At 45.8% G+C, this 21310-nt stretch overlaps 2 protein-coding genes across 4 annotated transcripts in view; both read right to left on the reverse strand.

Moving 5' to 3' along the window:
- LOC142587571 (uncharacterized) overlaps positions 1-13730 on the reverse strand; it is a 30337-nt gene extending 16607 nt beyond the window's left edge. The window contains exon 1 of the mRNA XM_075698680.1: positions 13449-13730. Coding sequence (XP_075554795.1) covers positions 13449-13553 — 105 coding nt within the window. The 5' untranslated portion in view covers positions 13554-13730. The remainder of the gene's footprint in view (positions 1-13448) is intronic.
- Positions 13731-15887: 2157 nt separating this feature from the next.
- Positions 15888-21310, reverse strand: part of LOC142587573 (uncharacterized) — a 49654-nt gene continuing 44231 nt past the window's right edge. For 2 of the 3 annotated variants that reach the window (XM_075698682.1, XM_075698681.1), the window contains 2 exons: positions 21098-21184; positions 15888-16326 (listed from right to left, as the gene is read on the reverse strand). In XM_075698682.1, coding sequence (XP_075554797.1) covers positions 16323-16326; positions 21098-21184 — 91 coding nt within the window. In that variant the 3' untranslated portion in view covers positions 15888-16322. Of the gene's footprint in view, positions 16327-21093; positions 21185-21310 lie in introns of all 3 variants that reach the window. The other variant, XR_012829575.1, reaches the window with a different exon arrangement.

Genomic DNA, 21310 nt, shown 5'->3' on the forward strand with positions numbered 1-21310 from the left:
GTAACCAAACCGGCGACGTCGAAACCCTCGCGGCTTACTCGGGAGCATCGTTATTAAATTCCATGGCAGTCGAGCAAGGTAACATGATATCACCGATCGAAGTGTGCCGGTCTCGTGCAATCTAGGACAAGGCCAATATAAACAGGTCGCGATGCATAGAACAGAAAGCGTGTCAAAACCAATTGCCAGAGATATGAGTGAGTGGTACACGATTGAAGCGCGACTTGGCAACGTGGGAGAAACACGGAAACTTGGAAACGTGTGTAAGAAGGATGTTCAAAAATGTTTAATCCGAATACTGTCATACGAGCAAATATTTCGTTTCAAATATTTTGGCTGTCTAAGATAAGAAATATTTTTTTTCGGTTTACAATTTATTAGTTCGTCTCTAGTGACCCAGACCTACCAGTAATTCTGAGGCAAGTAATTAGCTTACCTGTGCAACCCAGCTATTATATCCTGTGGAATGGCGGTGCTCACTTGAACGCGGCGGTTTCGTGCGACTTTCTTTATTTCCTTGCGTGTTTGTTAAAAGTGTGGCGTGCGCTTCACTTCAAATTTTGCCTAACGTAGCGCATGTAATTTACGGGCGCAATGCGTGAGTGCAGCCTTCTTGTTCTTGTACAAGTTCACGCTGCAGCATTCGACACGCAGTGTCTCGTTTTAACCATAAAGGGGGAGCTCTCCGCGTAGAAACGTCGCGTTATATTCGTTCGCTCTCCGTTACACAGGCTCTGAGTGTTCTATAGTCAACAAAATTAGCACGTAGAACGTTTTATATATGATAATGTAGGTGATGTGACCTTGTCTGATAAACGTTGGATAGGAATACTAGGTGCCGCACGGAATCGTGGATGATTCTGCGAAAAGGCCGCGCATATGCTGTTATATATTACGTCTGTGTTCTGTCCATTTTCCTTTCCGTGTAGTCTAACATTTTTTGTCGTATATATTGGCTTCACTATTCTAGACTAATGAAAGCGAAGTTGCTTTTGAAAGCTCTGTGGCACTGTCAATTATTTTCATTATATTATCTTACCTTCCTAAGCAACCAGCAGGATCAATTGCCATCAATAACAACCCATGTTCACCTTCCGACATACGCCCCTACTATAGTTTAATGACGTGCTGGCGCGTCAGCTTAGGCAAGTCACAAGCTCGCCTCAGCCTCAGAAGAAAAATAGCTGCTTGCGTAACGGTCAAAATGTCGAACGCTAAAAAAATTCAGACCTTCGCGCCAAACAACATAACATCTCGACGTCACCTCCGTTTCCGGGTGTAACATTGCTGTTTTCCCTTTATTTTTTTTAACACTACCCCCGACACACAGATCGCGAGGTTTTTTTTTTTATTGCGATAAAGACCTGCCCTTAAGGCATAATTCTTGTTGCGTATATGTGTATTATATGTGTGCTGTGAGGCCTGTGTTGTGTATAAACTGAAGCAGTGTTTTGTGGAATCTGTTGTCATGTATCCAGCGGTCATAGCTGGTTAGATGGCGACTGTTCCCCGCGCCGCCAGTTTGTTGACATGTGGGCTCCAACGGAATCTTCGCTAGCAGTGCACATATGCCTTTATCTAGAACGCACTGGACAAGCGTCTCAATACGCTCGCTCGCCGGCGAGGAGTCCATAACTCAAGGGACCGCTCAGAGGTATTCAATCAGACGTTAATGCTTTTGCATTCAGAACTCATAAATAGTGTTTAAGCCTCTTCGGATTTTTTAACGCGATAACGTCAAGGACCCGGTGTCGTGAAAATCCGGTGTCGACGCCTACGGTGCGCATCCGCCGGCGCCGCCGGCCCTCTCGCGGGCGAAAAATAATTCCCAACCACACATACTGAACCACGCAGGCCCTCCGCGTGGCGCAGAGGCGTTACTCTACTAATCGAACTTTTCAAAGTGAAATGCGTTGGAAACATCGTAAACTGTGACTTATCCACAACCTATAGACGTGATAGGGTAGGATTATAATTTGAATATATGAGAAAATATTATTCTGTTACGTGGAACCTAAAGACAAAGCCCCTTTTCCGAGTTTCTATTATACGCAGAGCTTGGTTCTGCGTATAATAACACCTTCCAGATGGATTCCTCCAGATTCCAGATTCCTCCGCGCATCCGTGTTCCACACAAGGGGCTGCGTTTTTACTAGAAAGCTCGCCTTCGTGCGTAGTGTTCGCCTCCAGCCTTTCCCAATACATATTACGGTGACATAAGCTGCAGCTGTCAGGAAGGGTATCGGGTGTTGTCACCCGATAAGAGGGTCAGGGATCCTTGAAGGCCTTCGCGCTTCAATTTTAAAGGCGAAGCTTAAGCGTACTTCTAATTCTTTATAAGGTATTTCTGAGATTTGTCCTTGAATATGCATGCGTAGACAGCGAGCAACCTGCTATGCGAAACACCGCTAGATTACAAAGACTGCAGAATGTCGGGGCTCAGTTCGTCTTTGGAAATCAAGACAGAAACTTCCATGCTACCCGTAGAAAGAAAATAATTTTTGCGTATGGACAGCTTTCAGAAAACGATTTGTGAGTGGAATCGGTTACACCCTGCAACTGTAGTGATTTCTTCTATCATTGAGTTGCTTCCGTTTGAAAACTGATTCAATTATCAGTATTTTTCTGCTTATTTTGTTTAATTCTGTGTGGTTCTCAGTTGAAGTTTATATTTCTTAGTAATATATGTTTACCTTTTCAATTACCACAGCTTACATATTTTTGTTTAATGCTTTCATTTTGTGTAAGCGATTATACTGTGCTACTTTGTCTGCCAATGTTTTGTTGGCTGTAATCATGTATCTTAAGATGTATATTTAACACATATTAACACCGCCCTCCCCTGTAATGCCTCTGACGCTGCGGGGTCAATATATATATATATATATATATATATATATATATAGAATAAATAAATAAATAAATAAAGCAGTAAATCAAAGAAACGAAACTGAATAAAGCAAGCTGCAGTAATAGGCGCAGAGGCTCAGCTAGCGTTTAAAGGTCTTCTGGTCCGTAGGCCTTACACATTTTGCGGAACCCGCAATTTTATCGGGACCACGTCTAGCAACTTCATGACTGACCACATGACCCAAGTACTGAAGTTCTTCAAACCTAAAGTGTCGTTTTTCTGGTTTTGACGAGGGTCCTTTAAAGCGCATGTCTTGAAGAAGAGAGAGGAGCCACCTTAGCCGTTGCTCAAATATTGCCTAAAAACCATTGCGTCATCGCATTGCACCAAGCAAGTGTTCCACTTGTGGCCAGAGAAGTTTATTGCCATCAACGTCGAAAACGCGGCTGGGGATGAGTAGAAATCGGAAGAAAGACCCTTGAATTCATACGTTCTTTCATAATTCATACTCCAGGCATTGAGGAGCTGCAGACCTTAAGTGGGTCAAGCAGTTCCAGATGATTTCTTTTCTTTTTCGGCGTCAAACCTGGGCGAACTTTGACGACGTGTTCACGTCATCCGTTTGTGATGCAAAGCAGTCTTGAGCATGGTCGATTTCGTCAACCTATGCTACAGCGACGGCTATACTTAGCTGCAGGTGTTCGTTCGTGAAGCTTGTGAGCCGCACTTTTGCAGGGCTGTCTAATAGGCTGACAATGTCGTGAGTCATGGCCGCACTTTGGCGGAGCACAAGTGCAGTTCTTTGTTCGGCGACGCCTTTTTCGTCGTTCTGCGCGTCGCCAATAGCATAAACAAGACTTCACGGGAGCGGCGGTTTGCAGACGTCCTCGGTGGCGACACTTAAGGGTCTGTGTTGTCCTTCAGCGCCATGGATCGTGTCTTTACTGGTGGAGAAAGTTACCACTCCGTCACGTACGTTAACTGAGGCGCCATATCCACCACCACCTGTTAGACTTGAGTAGCAGTTCAACACCGCGCATCGATCCTTTAATCATATCTGACACGGGTATCCTTAACATGTTGCTCACCCTTGACCCTAAAAAATCATGCGGACCAGATGACATTCCGAACCATTTTCTAAAGAGATACGCAGAGTGGTGCAGCCGATACTTGGGCCTCATATATCGAAAATCCCTATCCCAATCATCCTTACCCGACGACTGGAAAAGTGCGAAAATCATCCCAATACACAAAACAGGAGACACCTCATTGCCCTCTAATTATCGACCAATATCTCTTACTAGCACCACTTGCAAGATGCTCGAGCGTGTCATCCTTAAACACCTAACAAACTTTCTTGACACCCACAACTTATTAACGCCATACCAGCACGGATTCCGCCATGGATTGTCAACCGTCACGCAGGTTACGGAAGTTGTGCATGACCTCGCATTTAACATCAGTAACTGTAGCCAGACTGATATAATATTATTAGACCTTTCGAAAGCATTTGATCGCGTATGCCACAGTAAATTATTAACAAAAGTGGGAGGTTTTATTGGGGATGGGGAATTTTAGTGTGGGTAACAGATTTCTTAACAAACAGGACACAATTCGTACTATTTCAGCATGTGGAATCTGCGACAGTGCCAGTCACATCAGGCGTCCCCCAAGGATCCGGGCTGGGACCACTGTTATCTTTAATTTTCATTAACGACATAACCAGAAATATTGAACGTAACATCAAACTGTTTGCTGATGACTGCATCCTCTACCAAACAATTACTACCTACGAAGATCATGTTTCGCTTAGGAACTCACTAGACCAGCTAAATGAATGATGCAAGAAATGGCAAATGACGATAAACACAACTAAATCAGTTTGCATGACGGTAACAAGAAAAAAACAACCTTACGACTTTCCGTACTTTATTGACGGCACAATGCTAACAAAAGTTCACCAGCATAAATACTTAGGCATCACTCTAACTTCTGACCTGAGATGGGACGCGCACATTGCCAACGTAACCTCGAAGGCATTACGCAAGCTATTTTATCTCCGAAGATGTCTCCGCCTCACACCAACGTCGACTAAGCTTCTCGTGTATACTGCTTTCGTTAGACCGGTTTTGGAGTACGCTAACACAGTTTGGGGGTTTCCCCACTCAGTAACTAACGTAACGAAACTGGAAAAAGTACAGCGAAAAGCGCTGTGGTTTATTCACAGCAAGTATAAGCGCACAGATTCATCCACTAACCTTGCGGCTATATCAGGTTTAGCGACGCTCTCACCAAGGGCGAAGCAAGCACGGCTGAAGTTTTTATTTAACTTGATTCACAACGAGTATAACACTGACCTAACAAAATACATATGTTTTTCGCAGTCACGATCATCGAGACATAAACATGCACACGCTTTAACAGAATATTCATGCCATAATGACACATTCATGTACTCTTATTTCCCCCTCGTGATAAGGGAATGGAATGGCCTCGATCCGTCAGTCATTTCTGCAGACCCATTATCTCAATTCACATCACGGTTAGAATCCACATCTAGTAATCAGTAACGCAGTCTTATTCACATAATATGCTTTGGAACTCTCGTAAGCCATGCTGATTATCGTAAAGGTGTTTATTGTTATTTTTGTTCCCGTTTGCTGTCCTTTTCATGATGTATTCTCTGTATTGCTGCGCATGTCTCCTAGAAACGTTATATCTATATTTGTTTTTTTATGTATTCTTACCTTGTTCCTTTACGTTCCTTGTTTGGCTTATTGACACGCAATTTGTATGTGCACGTTTATTACCATGTCTTTCATTTCTGTGTGTCCACCTGCTATGGTCACTGATGGGACTGGCAGTATTGAAAATAAATAAATAAAAAATATCCCCGCTAGAAGTCCATACCTATTGTGATCAATTTGAAGCATTCTGCTAAATCTAAAGAACTGGTGGCAAAGAAACATATTGGTCCGTCCATTGCGTTTTAAGCTTCTTAACTTTTTCTGCCAATGATCCCCACGAGAAAAAAACTAAAGAACGGTAGCACAATGATCATTGGTTAGTGCTGCACCATATATTAGTCCTGTGAAACGGGGGCTGCCTGAGAAGGTCCCTTCGGGCACATGTTGTGACACGAGGGTGTTGGTGTTACTGTGTCATTGGCATCTTAGCCAGTGGGTGACAGACAACAGCGTTTGCATTGCTGCATGCGATTAGCTCGAGGCACGACTTGCGAGATGGTTCGGGATATGCCAACCCAGGTCGGAGTTTTTGGCGCACGACTTCACCGACAGAGTCGACTGATAACTCCTTTGACGTCGCATTTGCTTTGCAATCTTTTCGCGCACAATCGCTTGGATCAGTTGAACGTGAGAATTTCCGTTGACGGCTGCCCGTACTGTGGCTGATGCAGGCGCATCGCTGGTGAAGTGGTGATATTGGTGGTAGCGCTGCTGTAGCACCCGCTGGACTACTGCAGCCTCCATAATTTACTCGTCCACTGTTGTCGCTGGGCTAGGCACAAGTCCAGCAAAGAGCTTTTCTTTGATGTCACGCATGAGAATACTGAGCTTCATTGAATGGGACATGTTCAGATCCGCACGGTGAAAAACAACCTGTCATGTCTTCTGCAAACTTCGTGACACTTTAATTTGCCTTTTGGATTCGAGTCTCGAGAAGACTTTGTGGGTTATTTAGTTGATTCGTGTTTCCGAAGGCCTCTAGTAACCAACCGTACAATTCATCACATTATGACAAATGGTCGGAAAAATTCAAAACCGCTTTTGATGCCATCAAGTGTGCCCCCATGGCCGAGCCTGTGCTTTGTCATTGCGACTACACCGTGCCTGCTTTTCTACATAGTGACGCCAGTGTCCACGCTATCGGTGCTGTTCTTCTGCAACGTCAGGAAAATTCTTAGAAACGTGTGTTCGCATACGCAAGTCATAGGCTGACAGCTGCAGAGAAAAATTATACGATTACTGCACAAGTGTTTCTCGCCGTTGTTTGATCCGTACAAAAATCGACCTTGTCTGCCCGGCCGCCACTTTACCGTCGTTACGGATCACCACGCCTTATGCTGGTAGCCGACGCTAAATAATTTATCGGAACGTCTTGGTTGTTGGATACTTCGTTTACAAGAATACGGCTTCCAGGTCACCTAGAAGTGTGAAAAAAAAACACTCCAGGACGCCGATGCTCTTTCTCGCTGTCTCCTATCACCGTCTTCGAACCCTTCGTTTTCTTACCACCTTCCATTACCGAATCTTAGGACGTGTCATCTAACGTTCCTTCGCTCGAAGCTCTCTACTGGCTCACATCTTACCATCCTCCTGCGTTCGCATCTTGCCGATGTAGTGACTCCTACTGCCACTCGTTTATGGAATCTCTCCGCGGAACATCCTCCGTCGGCAATCCGTCGGCAATCAAAGAAATTCAAGAACTAAGATTCCGTGCTTTACCAATATGTGCTCCCCCCGAAGGACCCCAATGGGTTCCTCTCGCACCCCCGATCCCATCGGGCTCACATGCTGGAGACCTTTCACGACGATCCCACGGCCGGTCATCTTTGTTACCACAAAAAAGCTGTGAGCGCATCCGCAGCCATTTCCCTTGGCCTAAACTTGCGACTAGCGTAGCGAAATACATGCTGCCCGCTCGCTGGGCCAACACCAAAACTAGTAAACTCACCTGAGGCTGGAGTGCTCCCACATTTACCGTGTCCTGAAGTTCCTTTCACCGTCGTTGGTATCGACCTGTATGGACCGCTCCCCATATCCGCTAACGGTAAGCGACAGATAGTCACAGCTGTAGATAACTTGACGTTGAAACAAATGCATCCCCAGCCGAGGTGGCCACCTTTTCTTTGGCAGCCATATTTCTACGTCACCGAGCCTCAACATGTCCTTTCGTGTCACCGTGACAAGCGCTTTCTGTCGAAGCTCCTCCACGATATCCACCATGCGCCAAACACCATCCATAAGGCGACTTCCTACTACCACCCTCAGACAAACGGCCTTGCGGAGAGTTTTCATCTTACATGATATCAATGTACATAAAACCTGACTACACAAATGGCATGTCATTCTGTTAGTTGTCTTCTTCGCTTACAACACTGCCGTGCAACACACTACGGAGTATTCTCCATTTTTCTTAATGCACGGCCCTCTGCTAACCACTTTCAACGACGTCTCTTTCATGGATGCCCCGGTACAGTCATCGACATCATTGTGTGAGAAGTTCGTTTTGCGCATTGTCCATTGTCGCCTGCGCGCTCGCAATAATACCGACGCCCGTGAACAAGATTGAAAAACTGGCTATGACGCATCTCACCCAGTCGTTTCCTTTCACCTTGGAGACGATGTTTTATTGAGGGCCCTAGTTCGAGCCCCTGTGTGTTATGGGAAACGTCTCAATCACGTTTTATCGGAGCCTATATTTTCGCCAGTGAACTATCGCGTCACTCCCGTTGTCGCACCTTTCGACAGACGCTGCCGTTCCACAGAGATTTTGCATGTTTCGCGTTAGAAACCTTTCGTATGGCGTTCACCGCCTTAACTAGCGGCCAGGTTTGGCCGCTTTCGCGCGCGGGGAACATACTGGGAGCATTATTTTTATCCACCATCTTCTGCATCTGTATACATTCATCATGGCCAGCGTCACCCTCGTCAGTGCGCGACCCTGCTGGATTCGAGGTAAAGCAGCTGCTTCGTAATATTTGTTGTTACGGGAATGTTGGGAGCCTAGAAAGACTGTATTTACAGTATATACACAAGTAGAGTCAGTGTAGCTAAAAATGGCTGACCCGTAACAACACGCAGCAGCCAGCGTCCTCTTCTTTTATCTTTCTGTGACACGACCACCGGGTGCTGAAGCACCGCCTCGGCGCATGGTAGGCGAAGAATTGCGAGCGAAGAATGGCTTCAGCCGCGAAACGTGCAGGATGTCAACAGGCGGCGTAATTGAGGATGGATCAAACTTTAATGGCGAAATCTCGTAATTTACGTCGTTAACTTGACGTAGGACTTCATAAGGCCCTGTGTGCCGAGAGAGAAGCTTCTGAGAGAGGCCACCCCGACGGCATGGTGACCAAAGGAGCACCCAAGCACCTGGGGCGAACATTGCGATGTCACCGGTCATAACGCACTTTCTGTATACGCTGTGAAGCTAATGAACGAGATCGAGCGACTTGACGAGCCATAGAGCGCGATCGAACACTTCACGAACGAGCGTACTGAGTTGCAACACGGGTCACAGAAGGGAGCACGTTGTCAAACAGCAATGTGAGGTCGCGATCATGCAAAGAATAAAAGTGTGAATATTTTGCGGTGTCATGTCGAGACGGGAGTTACACGCGAATGTCACGTAGGCCAGCGTGCCGTCCCAGTCACGGTGGTTGTTGGAGACGTACATCGACAGCATCTTGGAGGGAAGTAATTAATAAACGGAAAAAGAGACATGCTCCCAATCGTAGCAATTGTTGCAAAGGAAACCCATGCGGCTTCCTCGAAAGAAGAGCCTCGCAGTAGAAGAACAAAAGTGAGTGTTTGGTTGAGACGTTCCGTAAGACCGTTTTTTTGTGCGCGATAGGCGGTGGACAGCTTGTGCTCAGTGGCACAAGAGCGGAGGAGGTCATCGACAAGTAGAGACAAGAACGAACGGCCGCGCGTTGTGTGTTAGTGAGCGATAGTGCGCGAAGCTAGTGTCGTAGATAAAGGGAGCGGTGTGGGGAAGACAACTTAACGTCGAGAGCGAATGGCTGGGCGCAAGAAGCTGACGATGAAGACGCGGCGCACTGATATCGGACGCGTCGTCAAAACAAAATACTAAGAAGAAAGGAACCATTAAGGGCCGTACACGATGGCTCATGTAGAAGAAAATGAAGGAAGAAGAGATAAGGGAGAGACCCTAGAACTGCGTGGTGGTGTTGGGACGGAAGTAAGCCCCGAGGAAGTCAGTGTCAGCCGGGTGCGGGAGTGAGCTCTCATGCCACGTGCTCGAGCTTCCAGATTTCCACAGGCAGAACCTGGATTGCTTAAGCTCCTGAGCTAGTTCAAGGTCCCATCGCGTGAAAACCTGGAGTTCGCTGAAGGAGCGACCAGTGCTTTCTGTCGACGACGGCTCGGCGCTCTTCACCTACGCGACCATGTGCCAGAACTGTTGGTGAGCCGCACCCCACTCTTAATCTACTGTCCTTGTGTATTCCGACACGCCTAACAATTATAGGATTAGAATAGCGCTGACTTTGATTAATGAGAACTGCGTTTGTTATAAGCAGTGTAGAGTGCTCTTTATCCTGTTTTTTTTCTATCCTTTGTTTATGGGTGTTTTCTTTCCTCTTCCTATGTGTGAATATACATTCTTCTTTCACTTCTGATACGAAACGCTCTGATCCGTCATTCGAATAGAAAATACGGGTATCGATATTATTTTAAGTCGCTTTCCATAAACGAACCGTGATACCACGGTCTGCAAGTAACTGTCTAGGTGCACCATGATGGAGAATGACGTCGTGGAGGAGAAAATCAACGATCTGTTGCGCAACTAGTCGGCAACGTCTTTGTGGTCCCGTAGCGTGTCGCGTAATCAGTAGTGATGGCGATCCATTTATTCCCTGTGGTCGTCGTCGGAAAAGGGCCGAGCAGATTAAGGCCTACACTAAAGGAAGGTTCAGATGGAACTTCAATTGGATGGAGTCGTCCGACTGGTGGCAGGGGAGGTTTCTTCCGGCGCTGACACAATTCGCAAGTTGCGACATAACGACGCCCAGAGCGGTAGAGACCCGGCCAGAAAAATTGGTGGCGTACGCGGTCGTATGTACGCAAAACTCCAAGGTGTCCCGCCGTCGGTGCATCGTGAAGTTGTTCGAGAGCGACGGATCGCAGATGACGAGGAAGGCCAAGGAGCAACTCAGGGCCGTCAGAGTTGATATTGCGGCGGCAGAGGATGCCACTCGTGCAGTGCGAACATGCGGCACGTGCCGTCAGTGCTGTCAGAGTGCACACCGGCGATGATGTACGGTAATGATTAGTCGCGTTGTTGTTCAGCGCGCATGTCGTTCATGTCAGTAAAAGCTACCAGGCAAGTCACCGGATCATGCGCAGCAGGATCAGAGGGACCCACGGCGTGACGAGAGAGGCAGCCAGTGTTCTTGCGGAGGCGTCCAGACTTGTAACTGACAAGAAATGAAAATTCCGGGAGCCGCAAACCCAGCGACCAAGCCGTCCTGTCGGGTCCTAGAGGAAAGACAGCCAGCAGAATGCGTGGTGGTCTCTAACGACCGAAAACGTGCGGCCGTACAAATATCGTTGGAACTTGGCGACAACCCAAACAAAAGGCAAGCACTCGCGTTTGGTGATGGAGTAATTTCTCTCGGCAGGTGACAGCAGGCGGCTGGCGTAAGCTTTTACGCATTCGGTACCATTCTGTAGTTGGGCGAGAACAGCGCCGATGCCATGGCCGCTTGCGTCAGTGTGGATTTCGGTCGGTTCAGATAGATCACAGGGGGCAAGCATGGGAGGGGTGGTCAGGAACCCGATGAGAGCGCCGAACGCGTGAGCGTGCTCCGGGCCCCATGATAGTGTCGTGTTCTTCTTTAAAAGATCTGTCAAGACCGAGCAACGTCGACGAAGCTTTTGACGAAATGGCGAAAGTAAGAACACAGGCCGACGAAGCAGCCCACGTCAGACGCAGAGCGTGGCACAGGGAAACTGCGAACGGCGCGAACTTTTTCCGGATCTGGTTGTACACCGGATGCGTCAAGAAACTGTCCGAACATGGTAATCTGACGGTACCCGCACTGACATTTCGTGGAGTTCAGTTGGAGGCCGGCTTTTCAGAAGACCGCAAGATAGGCAGCGAGTCGGGTAAAGTGGCTGCCGAACGCGGCAGAAAAAACAATAACGTCGTCAAGGTAAGAAAGACAGGCGGTCCATTTGTAGCCTCGCATAAGAGAGTACATCATATGTTTAAATGTCGCAGGAGCATTTCATAGGCCAAATGGCATGACTTCGAACTGATATAAACCATCTGGTGTGATGAAGGCCATCTTCTCGTAAGCCATTTCATCAAATAAAATTTGCCACTAAGCGAATCCACAATCGATGGACGAGAAATATTTAGCTCCGTGCAAGCGAACGAAGGCGTCATCGGTGCGTGGTAGTAGGTAGACGTCTTTTCGCGTGATCTTGTTTAAGTAGCGGTAATCGATGCAAAAACACCAGATACCATCATTTCTTTTTCACAAGGACGACAGGTACAGTCCAAGGGCTGGCTGATGGTTCGATGACCCCTTTGCGGACCATTTTGCCCACTTCTGATCGGATGACTCGCAGTTGAGAATGTGATATACGATAGGGATGCTGACGAATAAGATTCGTGTCTCCAGAGTTTATACGGTGGTGAACAACAGATGTTCGGCCTAATGGCCGGTCGCCGAAATCAAAGATGTCACTGTACAATTCGAGCAGGAGACCTATGTCGGTGGCCTGTGTGAAGGTCAGGTCCGGTGCAATAATTTTCGCGAAGTCATCCGTTAACGAATCATAGCTGTGAGCTGCAATTGGCGCTAATGAACCACTCTCGGAATTCAGACTCTCACTGTCAAATTCGTAACTACTAGAAAGGCTGGCCAAGAACATGCCGGCCGCTAGCACTTGAGGGTATAGGCTGAAATTCCGAAGCGGTAGTACGACGTCGTTATTAGGAACCGTGACCAGCGTATGCGCAACAATAATGTTCCTGTTCACAAGCACAAGCTCTTAAATTTGTCCTGACGAGCCGTTTGAGGTACATCGCGTATTAATACCGCAGTACACTACTTAGAAGCGATGTAAAACTATTGTGTTGGAATTTTTGAGAGCAATATACGTTGTAGAGGTCGTAACAAGTATGTCCAAAGATATGGGAGGGAGAAAAGAAGAATGTGCAAGGAAGAGGAGCCTCAATGAATGGGTTCATCTAATGACTATTTTTCACGAATGCATTTGACTAGGCTCCCGCGCCCTAAGAAAATAAAAATGTTTGGAGAGAGAATAAGGCTGAAAGAATAAAGCCAACGGCAAAAAACATTTTTTTGCCGAAGTGCCACAAAAATACCCTGAGTGTGTTGGTCTAGGTGAATAAGGAAGTCTTAAGCTATACTGATTTAGTTACGCTAAGGTGTGCTTATCCATGGAGCTTAGCATAGTCGACTGTATTAAGATATGACTAAGGTGCAGCGCATTGAAATGCGTCTTTAAACTGCTCGGTCCATGCTGTAAAATACGGTCTAAAAGCGTAAAAACTGGATATACCTAAGACATCCTAATAAAAGCCAAGCTGAAAACTCGTGCAGCGGCTTTAAGGCACCATACGGCTAAGGAGGTTCGACTTTCTTGGATTGAACCAATGCCTGGAGGATCACACCAAGAAAGGGAGAAGTGCAGGATTTTAGACGCAATCCTTAACGGCTTATGCGGTAGCAGATCTTCATTTAGATTCAATTTTAAGCACTTGGTAGAATTGCAAGTATTGTCACCATTTCGCAGTACATTGTATTACTTTTTTGTGCAGTTAAGAATGCCAACGAACGCTATAAAGAAAAGTGAGTTACCTTCTTGATGTCATTGTCTTCGTAGTCTTCCTGTGAGAAACTAATCAGCAGCGACTTCTGCACCATCACGAAAATGATAGAGAGGAGTGACGTAGTAAGCCACATATTGCGGTACTTCTTTAGTACACTCTTATGTGAGGGCGCACTCGACAAAACTCTTTAGCAGCTGTGTACTGATAGTGTGCACACATTTCAAGGAAGCTTTACTGCCATTTTGTTATTGTGAAGCGCATGCAGCAGGTGCGCACGCAATATTTCGTTGTCAGGCGAGGCTGTGTGTCGCTAGAGCAAAGCGTTGTTTGAAAATGCGTGGACACAGCCTTTTCTAAAAGCTGTGCGAAAAAAAAGAATACCTGACGCAGTCGGTAAAGCAATGCGTGTATCGTCTGTGACGTGACGATAGTCTTTACGCTCTTCAACGTGTGCACATTAGCATTGCGCAACTGCTTTGATTATCTCAATGCGTATTAGGGGAGAGGAATAACCTCTCGGTTTGGTATTCAGTGAACACTTTATTCCACCACAAAAATATCTTTAGAAGCTGCAGCTGCTCTGGTTTCTTGTGTCGCTGTAGGCGGAACGATATGCAGCTCTGTAAGGATTCGGTTTACCGGATGTAGTCACTTGAACCCCGTTGGTCGAATTGGAAAATGGTAGTGCTGGGGCTTTCGCGTTTATAAAGAGAGATTCGGCTTGACATTGTTGCACAGAGAAATTCACCCGTGTCGCCTAAAATATCCACGCTTGAATTGTTGGCATTAAAGCCTGAATTGTTGGCATTAAAGCCTGAGTAGATATGTGGTTCTTTGTGTCCAAGTTGTAATAAAGTCGTGCGGGGCAGCGCTGCCTCCCTCGTATGCGGCTCAGTTAAATTATAGTCTCACTGGTAGGAAATAGGTCTTTCATCACCGTCAATGTTTGGACAATGGTCGCTCGAGTTGCTCGGCAGAACTACGCCGGAGCGTATTTATGGGACGAGAGAGATCTCTTATCACCGTTTGGATTCACAGGAAGCAGAATGCGGCAGCTCTTACACTGGGTAATGTCAGGAATCCAACGTGTCGTTTTTCTTTGGTCAGGTGAAATAAATTTTGGTTGCGATGAAGGGCCTTGCTTGAGAAGAAAAATTCTGTGATTTGTGAACTGGGGCCTTATTTGCATGGTAGGCTTCAGCGCAACATTCCAAGGGAACGGAAAAAATGAATAAAGAGTAGACAACTTGCGCAGATCAGTATAATATTAGGTTGCCACTTTGTTCCCATGACAAAGCTGGTTTTAAGACATTGCAAGTGCGCTCCGCCTGTATTTCCCTAGCTTTGGGGTGGGGTGAAAAAGCGCAATTTACATTTACAAAGAGGCCAATAGCGGTGCTGTTGATGACTACTTTCTTAGAGATCCGAAATGTGGCGAAACGTGCGCGATGGTCTGAATTGGCGAGTCACTGAATAAAAGTCTAACTACAGTATATAACAGGGCAGTATCGAATGTACCGAATACAGCAGGGGCACTCAACGCATTGCGCTGTGCAGGGGTGGTGCTTGTCTCAGCGAAAACTAATTAGTGGAGAGGGCTTCTTCAGGGTGTAGCTTAACATGATTTTGCTGTGAATTTGATAGCGGTGACTCGCAGTTGTTGCAATTCTGGTCCACATTGGTATGTTGTGAAGAATTTGCGATATTGAGGGCTATTTAGAAGGTGCAGGTTGCTTTCGAAGAAACAGCATCGATCGGGCGTTGAAATCTTCGAGTCCGCAGACTAACGGTCTCGCGACACGATGTCAAGCCGTATCATCATTTTAATGAAGGAAGCCAAGCTTTACTCTAGTTCGCTTTATTAGCAAAAGTTAGGCTCAGTTTCTAGTTTCTTTAGCACAGTTACAAAGACCATAATGTGTTTGTATGCCAGGAAGTTTCGACGCTGGAAGTAGCAGACGCTGTAGTCACGAAATGTGTGTGTGGCGAAATTTCGGTCGAGAAGAAATACAGCGTACGGGAAAGGGGGCAGTGGTGGCAGTCTCTGGTGTCACCAACCAATATAATAAACTCTGAGTAGGAGGGGGCGGCTAGATAACGTGCCTACCAGGCTATACAGAAAAACGTGGAGAGAGCTACCGTTTGTTCTATGTGACCCACACGACAGCGGAATCCACTGTTCGCGGAACCGACCCAGTTTGCCCTCTCTGTACCACCTCATTTGGCCATTTGCAAACTCCGCCATAGGCCCTACTTACCTGGCTCTACCAAGTTTTCCTGGCAAGAAGAAAATCGAGCAGAATCATCAAAGTTGATAAGAGTATTCACTTTACCACATCCCTCGTCATAACATAAATTTTTTTTCTGAGGCAGCAATTAATGCATCAACTGAGGATCCGATCTTTGATTATCGCAAGACCCTGCCACAAACTATTATTGCCTAGATATTAATGTAACTCCACTGGCATTACGCGGCGCTTCGGTTCTTTATTTGCTTGTAATTTTATGTAAACGTATCAATGCCAAGCACAGTACCATGCTCGCACATTGAAGGCTTGCTCTTCAACGCAAATTAAATTATGGGTTTTAACGTGCCAAAAGCAATTTCTGATTATGAGGCACGCCTTAGTGGAGGACTTCGAAAATTTAGACCACCTGGGGTTCTTTAACGTACACCTAAATCTATGTACCACGGGTGTTTTCGCATTTCGCCCCCATCGCTCTTCAGCGCTGCACTCAAATATTGGCAAAGGTAATTCAATTATCGGGTCTAAGTCTTCTCTGACAAATTGGCTGATAAAGAAGTGTTCCACGCTGTCTGAGCCGACAGAACTCCCTTGTGCAGTCCGCGTGTGGTCCAGCTTCAATGGAGCAATTCTTCACTCGGAGGTCGTAATAACGCCTACCTACAAAAGGAGGAGGCGATTGCACATTAGGGTTCAATTTTAATGTAATCAGCGTTAGTAACAGACGATGTAATTAGAACAACCTGGAAAGTGCTCCTACGGAGACCAAAGTTTTTGCAAAGTGATTGCTACAACATCAGACATTTGGTATTTTCATCACTGCGGTTATATTATGCAATGATGATTAATTGATAGTCACTGTTAAAGTAGCCGATCCTAAGCTGAGCTTCATGGAGCACCCCTTGAGGTCACTAGAGAACATGCAATACATCGCCATCATGAACATGGTGGCAATGCCACAAAGATGGAGACCTTTATTGTATGGTTTCAGAGTGGTTGTGAGCTATGCTTAAATAACACCTTTACCCTAAATTTTACCGCGTAATTGCTTTCATTGCTACGGCAATAAATTCCGTGACATATATATTACAAAATTTTGCCTGAAATGCCTCTTGAAATTTCTTCACCGGCTGTGAGCAGGCTTTGTAGGATGCGCAATCGTGCCACAAAAATCAGCGTGGTTGTAGTAAGCTGGAATGGCGTAGAAAAAAGGCTGCTTGTTTCGATCCTTCCGAACGCGGTAATACCTGGACGTTTACGACGCCGCGCCACATCTCACGATAGCGAAAAATATGGGTCAACTTCGGCATGGTAAACCACCTGGTCTCAAAAGCGTGTCTCATGAGGGAATGGTGGTTCCCTTGACGAGCTATTTGGCCGATGTGGCGCTTTTAATAATCCTACATTATACTGCCGCGCATTGCTGGGTCGTTGTTCCTCCTGCCTAGATATATAGGGATATTTAGTTGTCGCTCGACCCCAGGCGCCCCAAGGGCATTCGCAATTTCGCTTAGGTCGTCGACAAGTCTTGAGCAAAAGAAGCACGTCTGATAAGATTGCGGTGCGTCGCGAGTCTTCTTGCTTATTTTCTAATATACTGTTGTAAATTAAATGCGGCAGAACCCGAATACGACGATTGCCTACTTGGGCGAGAGCATTCACACAGAACACATGTTTTATCCAACATCCATTGCACCTGATTTAGCGAAGCACGTGGGTGCGTTCATTTGGTTTCGTCGCCTTAGCAACCAGTTGCACTGGGCGTCTGTCGAGACTTTCTGACCAGCGCAGCACAAGGCGATTAACTCGAATGGTAATGTTGTTCATTTTATATAGTTGTTCAAAATAAAAGAAAAAAAGAAACGTATTGCACTTGTTGGCGGCAACAGTACTTCATCGGCAGCACACGTCTCGTGGAACAAATGTAAATACGGTGGCTTGTCTTTTTTACTTTTCATGTTCTGAGCGCGACCGCAAATTACATCACCGCAGAGCTATTCTGGCGAGTGGAAGGCTGGCAAACCTATCGAGGGAACCATGCTATTGCCTTGCCGCACCGCGACCATAAACTATAGGAAACAGAACAGAAGCGCATACATCAGCATATTGCCAGCTTTGTACCTTTGAGCTTTTGCTTCCTGGTTAAAAAAATAGTTAGGGATTTTCCACGTCACAAGACACGGACAAAAGGAAGGTAAAAACGACGACGTCACTATCTGATGATGAAGCATGCCACAGTGGGGGGGGGGGAAACCGGGAATTTGGACCACCTGGGGTTCGTTAATGTGCACTTAAAACGCGGGGGATTTCGCCCCCACTGAAAGGCGGCCGCTCAGGCCGGGATTTGATCCCGCGACGTCGTGCTTAGCAGCCCAACACCATAGCCACTAAGCAACCATGGCGGGTGCTTTCAGGTACCCTAGTTCGGAGTAAGAAAGGAGGTGAGCTTAAGCGCCATGTAACGGGATCTCTTTATATTAGACACAGTCAGAAGCCGTTTATCAGGGACACATCTGTGATGTTGCGAACGCAATAACGCAAAAAAGACAAAAAGATTTCGCGGTCTGCTTGGACGACTACAAGGTACTTTGCTACTTATACGCGGTGTCTGTGCTGCTCCCTCGCTTCTTTTTGCGTCTGGAGTATGATCTACGCAAAGAATATTTGCGAATTAGAACTTGTCTTCTGTCTACCACATTTGATGCTGTCTCAGCTGTTCGCTTGTTGAATCTTCACGGTTCAAGGGGTGGTCAGAAACATCGCTGAAATAAGCAGTAGTACTGAGGCCCATTGAAAGTGACGGACCAGGCGTATGGTACAACTTAAGGAAAAATAATGATAACGGTAATAACGAAAATTGAAGGTCATCTCAGGAACGGTTGAAACCTAAAAGCAGTGGAGAAGAAACTAGGTATAGGCAAGAATCAGATGTACGCGTTGAGAGACAGAGCAGGCAACATCATTACTAATGTGGATTACTTCAAGTGGCTGAGGAGTTTTATAGAGATTTATACAGTACCAGTGGCACCCACGACAATATTGGCAGAGAATAGTCTAGAGGAATTTGAAATCCCACAAGTAACGCCGGAACAAGTAAAGAAAACTTATGGAGTTAATTAAAGGGGGATGGCAGCTGGGGAGGATCAGGTAACAGCAGATTTGTTGACGGATGGTGGGCTGATTGTTCTAGAAAAACTGGCCACCCTGTATACGCAATGCCTCATGACCTCGAGCGTATCGGAATCTTGGAAGAACGCTAACATAATCCTAATCCATAAGAAAGGGGACGCCAAAGACTTGAAAAATTATAGACCGATTAGCTTACCGTCCGTTGCCTACAAACTATTTACTAAGGTAATCGCAAATAGAATAAGGAACACCTTAGACTTCTGTCAACAAAAGGACCATGCAGGATTCCGTAAAAGCTACTCAACAATAGACCATAGTCACACTATCAATCAGGTGATAGAGAAATGTGCGGAATATAACCAACCCTTATATGTAGCTTTCATTGATTACGAGAAAGCGTTTGATTCAGTCGAAGCCTCAACAGTCATGGAGGCCTTACGAAATCAGGGTGTAGACGAGCCGTATGAAAAATACTGAAAGCTATCTATAGTGCCTCCACAGCCACCGTAGTCCTCCATAAAGAAAGCAACAAGATCCCCCCAAAAAAGGCGTCAGGCAGGGATATACGATCTCTCCAATGCTATTCAGAGCGTATTTACAGGAGGTATTCAGAGACCTGGATTGGGAAGAATTGGGAATAAATGTTAGTGGACAATTCCCTAGTAACTTGCGATTCGCTGACGATGTTACCTTGATTAGTAACTCAGCGGACCAATTGAAATGCATGCTCACTGACCTGCAGAGGCAAAGCAGAAGGGTGGGTCTACAAATTAATCTGTAGAAAACTAATGCTTAACAGTCTCGGAAGAGAACGGCAGTTTAGGATAGGTAGGGAGGCACTGGAAGTGGTAAGGCAATACATCTACTTATGGCAGGCAGTGACCGCGGATCCGGATCATGAGACTGAAATAATCAGAAGAATAAGAATGGGCTGGGGTGTGTATGGCAGGCATTCTCAGATCATGAACAAGAGGTTGCCATTATCCCTCAAGAGAAAAGTGTATAACAGCTGTGTCTTACCAGTACTCACGTACGGGGCCAAAACCTGGAGGCTTACGAAAAGGGTTCTACTTAAATTGAGGAAGACGCAACGAGTTATAGAAAGAAGAATGATAGGTGTAACGTTAAGGGATAAGAAAAGAGCAGATTGGGTGAGGAAACAAACCCAAGGTAATGACATCTTAGTTGAAATCAAGAAAAATAAATGGGCATGGGCAGGACATGTAATGAGGAGGGAAGATAACGGATGGTCATTAAGGCTTACGGACTGGATTTCAAGGGAAGGGAAGCGTAGCAGGAGACGGCAGAAAGTTAGGTGGGCGCATAAGATTAAGAAGTTTGCAGGGAAAACATGGTCACCATTAGTACATGACAGGGGTAGGTGGAGAAGTATGGGAGAGGCCGTTGCCCTGCAGTGGGCGTAACCAGGCTGATGATGATGCTGATGAGGAATGATAACGGTATGAACTGTCAATGGTTGTAAGATGAGTGCAGGTGTTTATGAGTGCAGCTCTGTTTATGGCTAAATAATTCAACCACAACGCAAGAAATTTGAAGCTATGCTATTTGTCTACAGTCTACAGCAGGATCAGTAATTTAACAATGGCAAAACAATAATTTGTAGCACAAGAGCAGGATGAGTACATATTTGGGACACAAGCGATTATTGCGGCTTACTTAAAACAATAATAGTTCCAAAACTGAAACGTAAATCTGTAAGATAGAAGAGTTGTCGTTACGATTCTAAGAAATAATGTGGGCTGAGTGCGCAGCATTGGTGTCAGGAACCACTGAATGAAAATATGTGAGATAAATGGAACCGCTATGCATGGCGCATTAAAATTGCTGCTAAGCGGCATTACGGTAAAACACAGCGGCAGCCCAGAGTCCAGGTATACTGAACTATATAGGTGTCAATAAGAATATTGTGCGTGACGCACACGTAGTTTGATAAGCACAACATTTAAGACTTTAGCACTGTAGCTGTTTTTCCTTTTCTACTTTCTATAATTTTGGAATGTTCTCTTGTATACATAGAAACAGTCGTAGGTTGGTGCTTGCATTTTTAACATTACGCGCCTGTATTAAGGAACAATGCGATTAGTCAATGCGATTAGTTTAAAATGCTTTTCTGTTTCTTGCCAACAAAGAATGTCTACGTTTTTGAAGAACCTTCATGCGTAAGTTAAGAGAACCAAGGGGGTCCTTCAACGTGGTTGAGCGTGAATTTTTAGTGAAATTGTTTTCAAGCCTCGCGAAATGCGCATTTAGTAATGTAAAAGAAACGAATCATGAAACGTACTCATAACCAATGACGAGACCAAAATCAATGCGCAAGTACTGTCGGGACTCATGTATACCATTTTTTCCACACGAGTCGGTAGCATGCCTGAAACAATAAAGAAAAGAAAACAATAATTTTCAAGTAGCCGTGGGACGCAAACTCTATATTCAATGTTATGTTCGAATATATGGAGAGCGAGACAGAGAAATGAAAGCCCAGGTAAGGCAGACA

Source organism: Dermacentor variabilis, chromosome 7, assembly GCF_050947875.1.
Source record: "Dermacentor variabilis isolate Ectoservices chromosome 7, ASM5094787v1, whole genome shotgun sequence".
Classification (NCBI taxonomy): Eukaryota; Metazoa; Arthropoda; class Arachnida; order Ixodida; family Ixodidae; genus Dermacentor; species Dermacentor variabilis.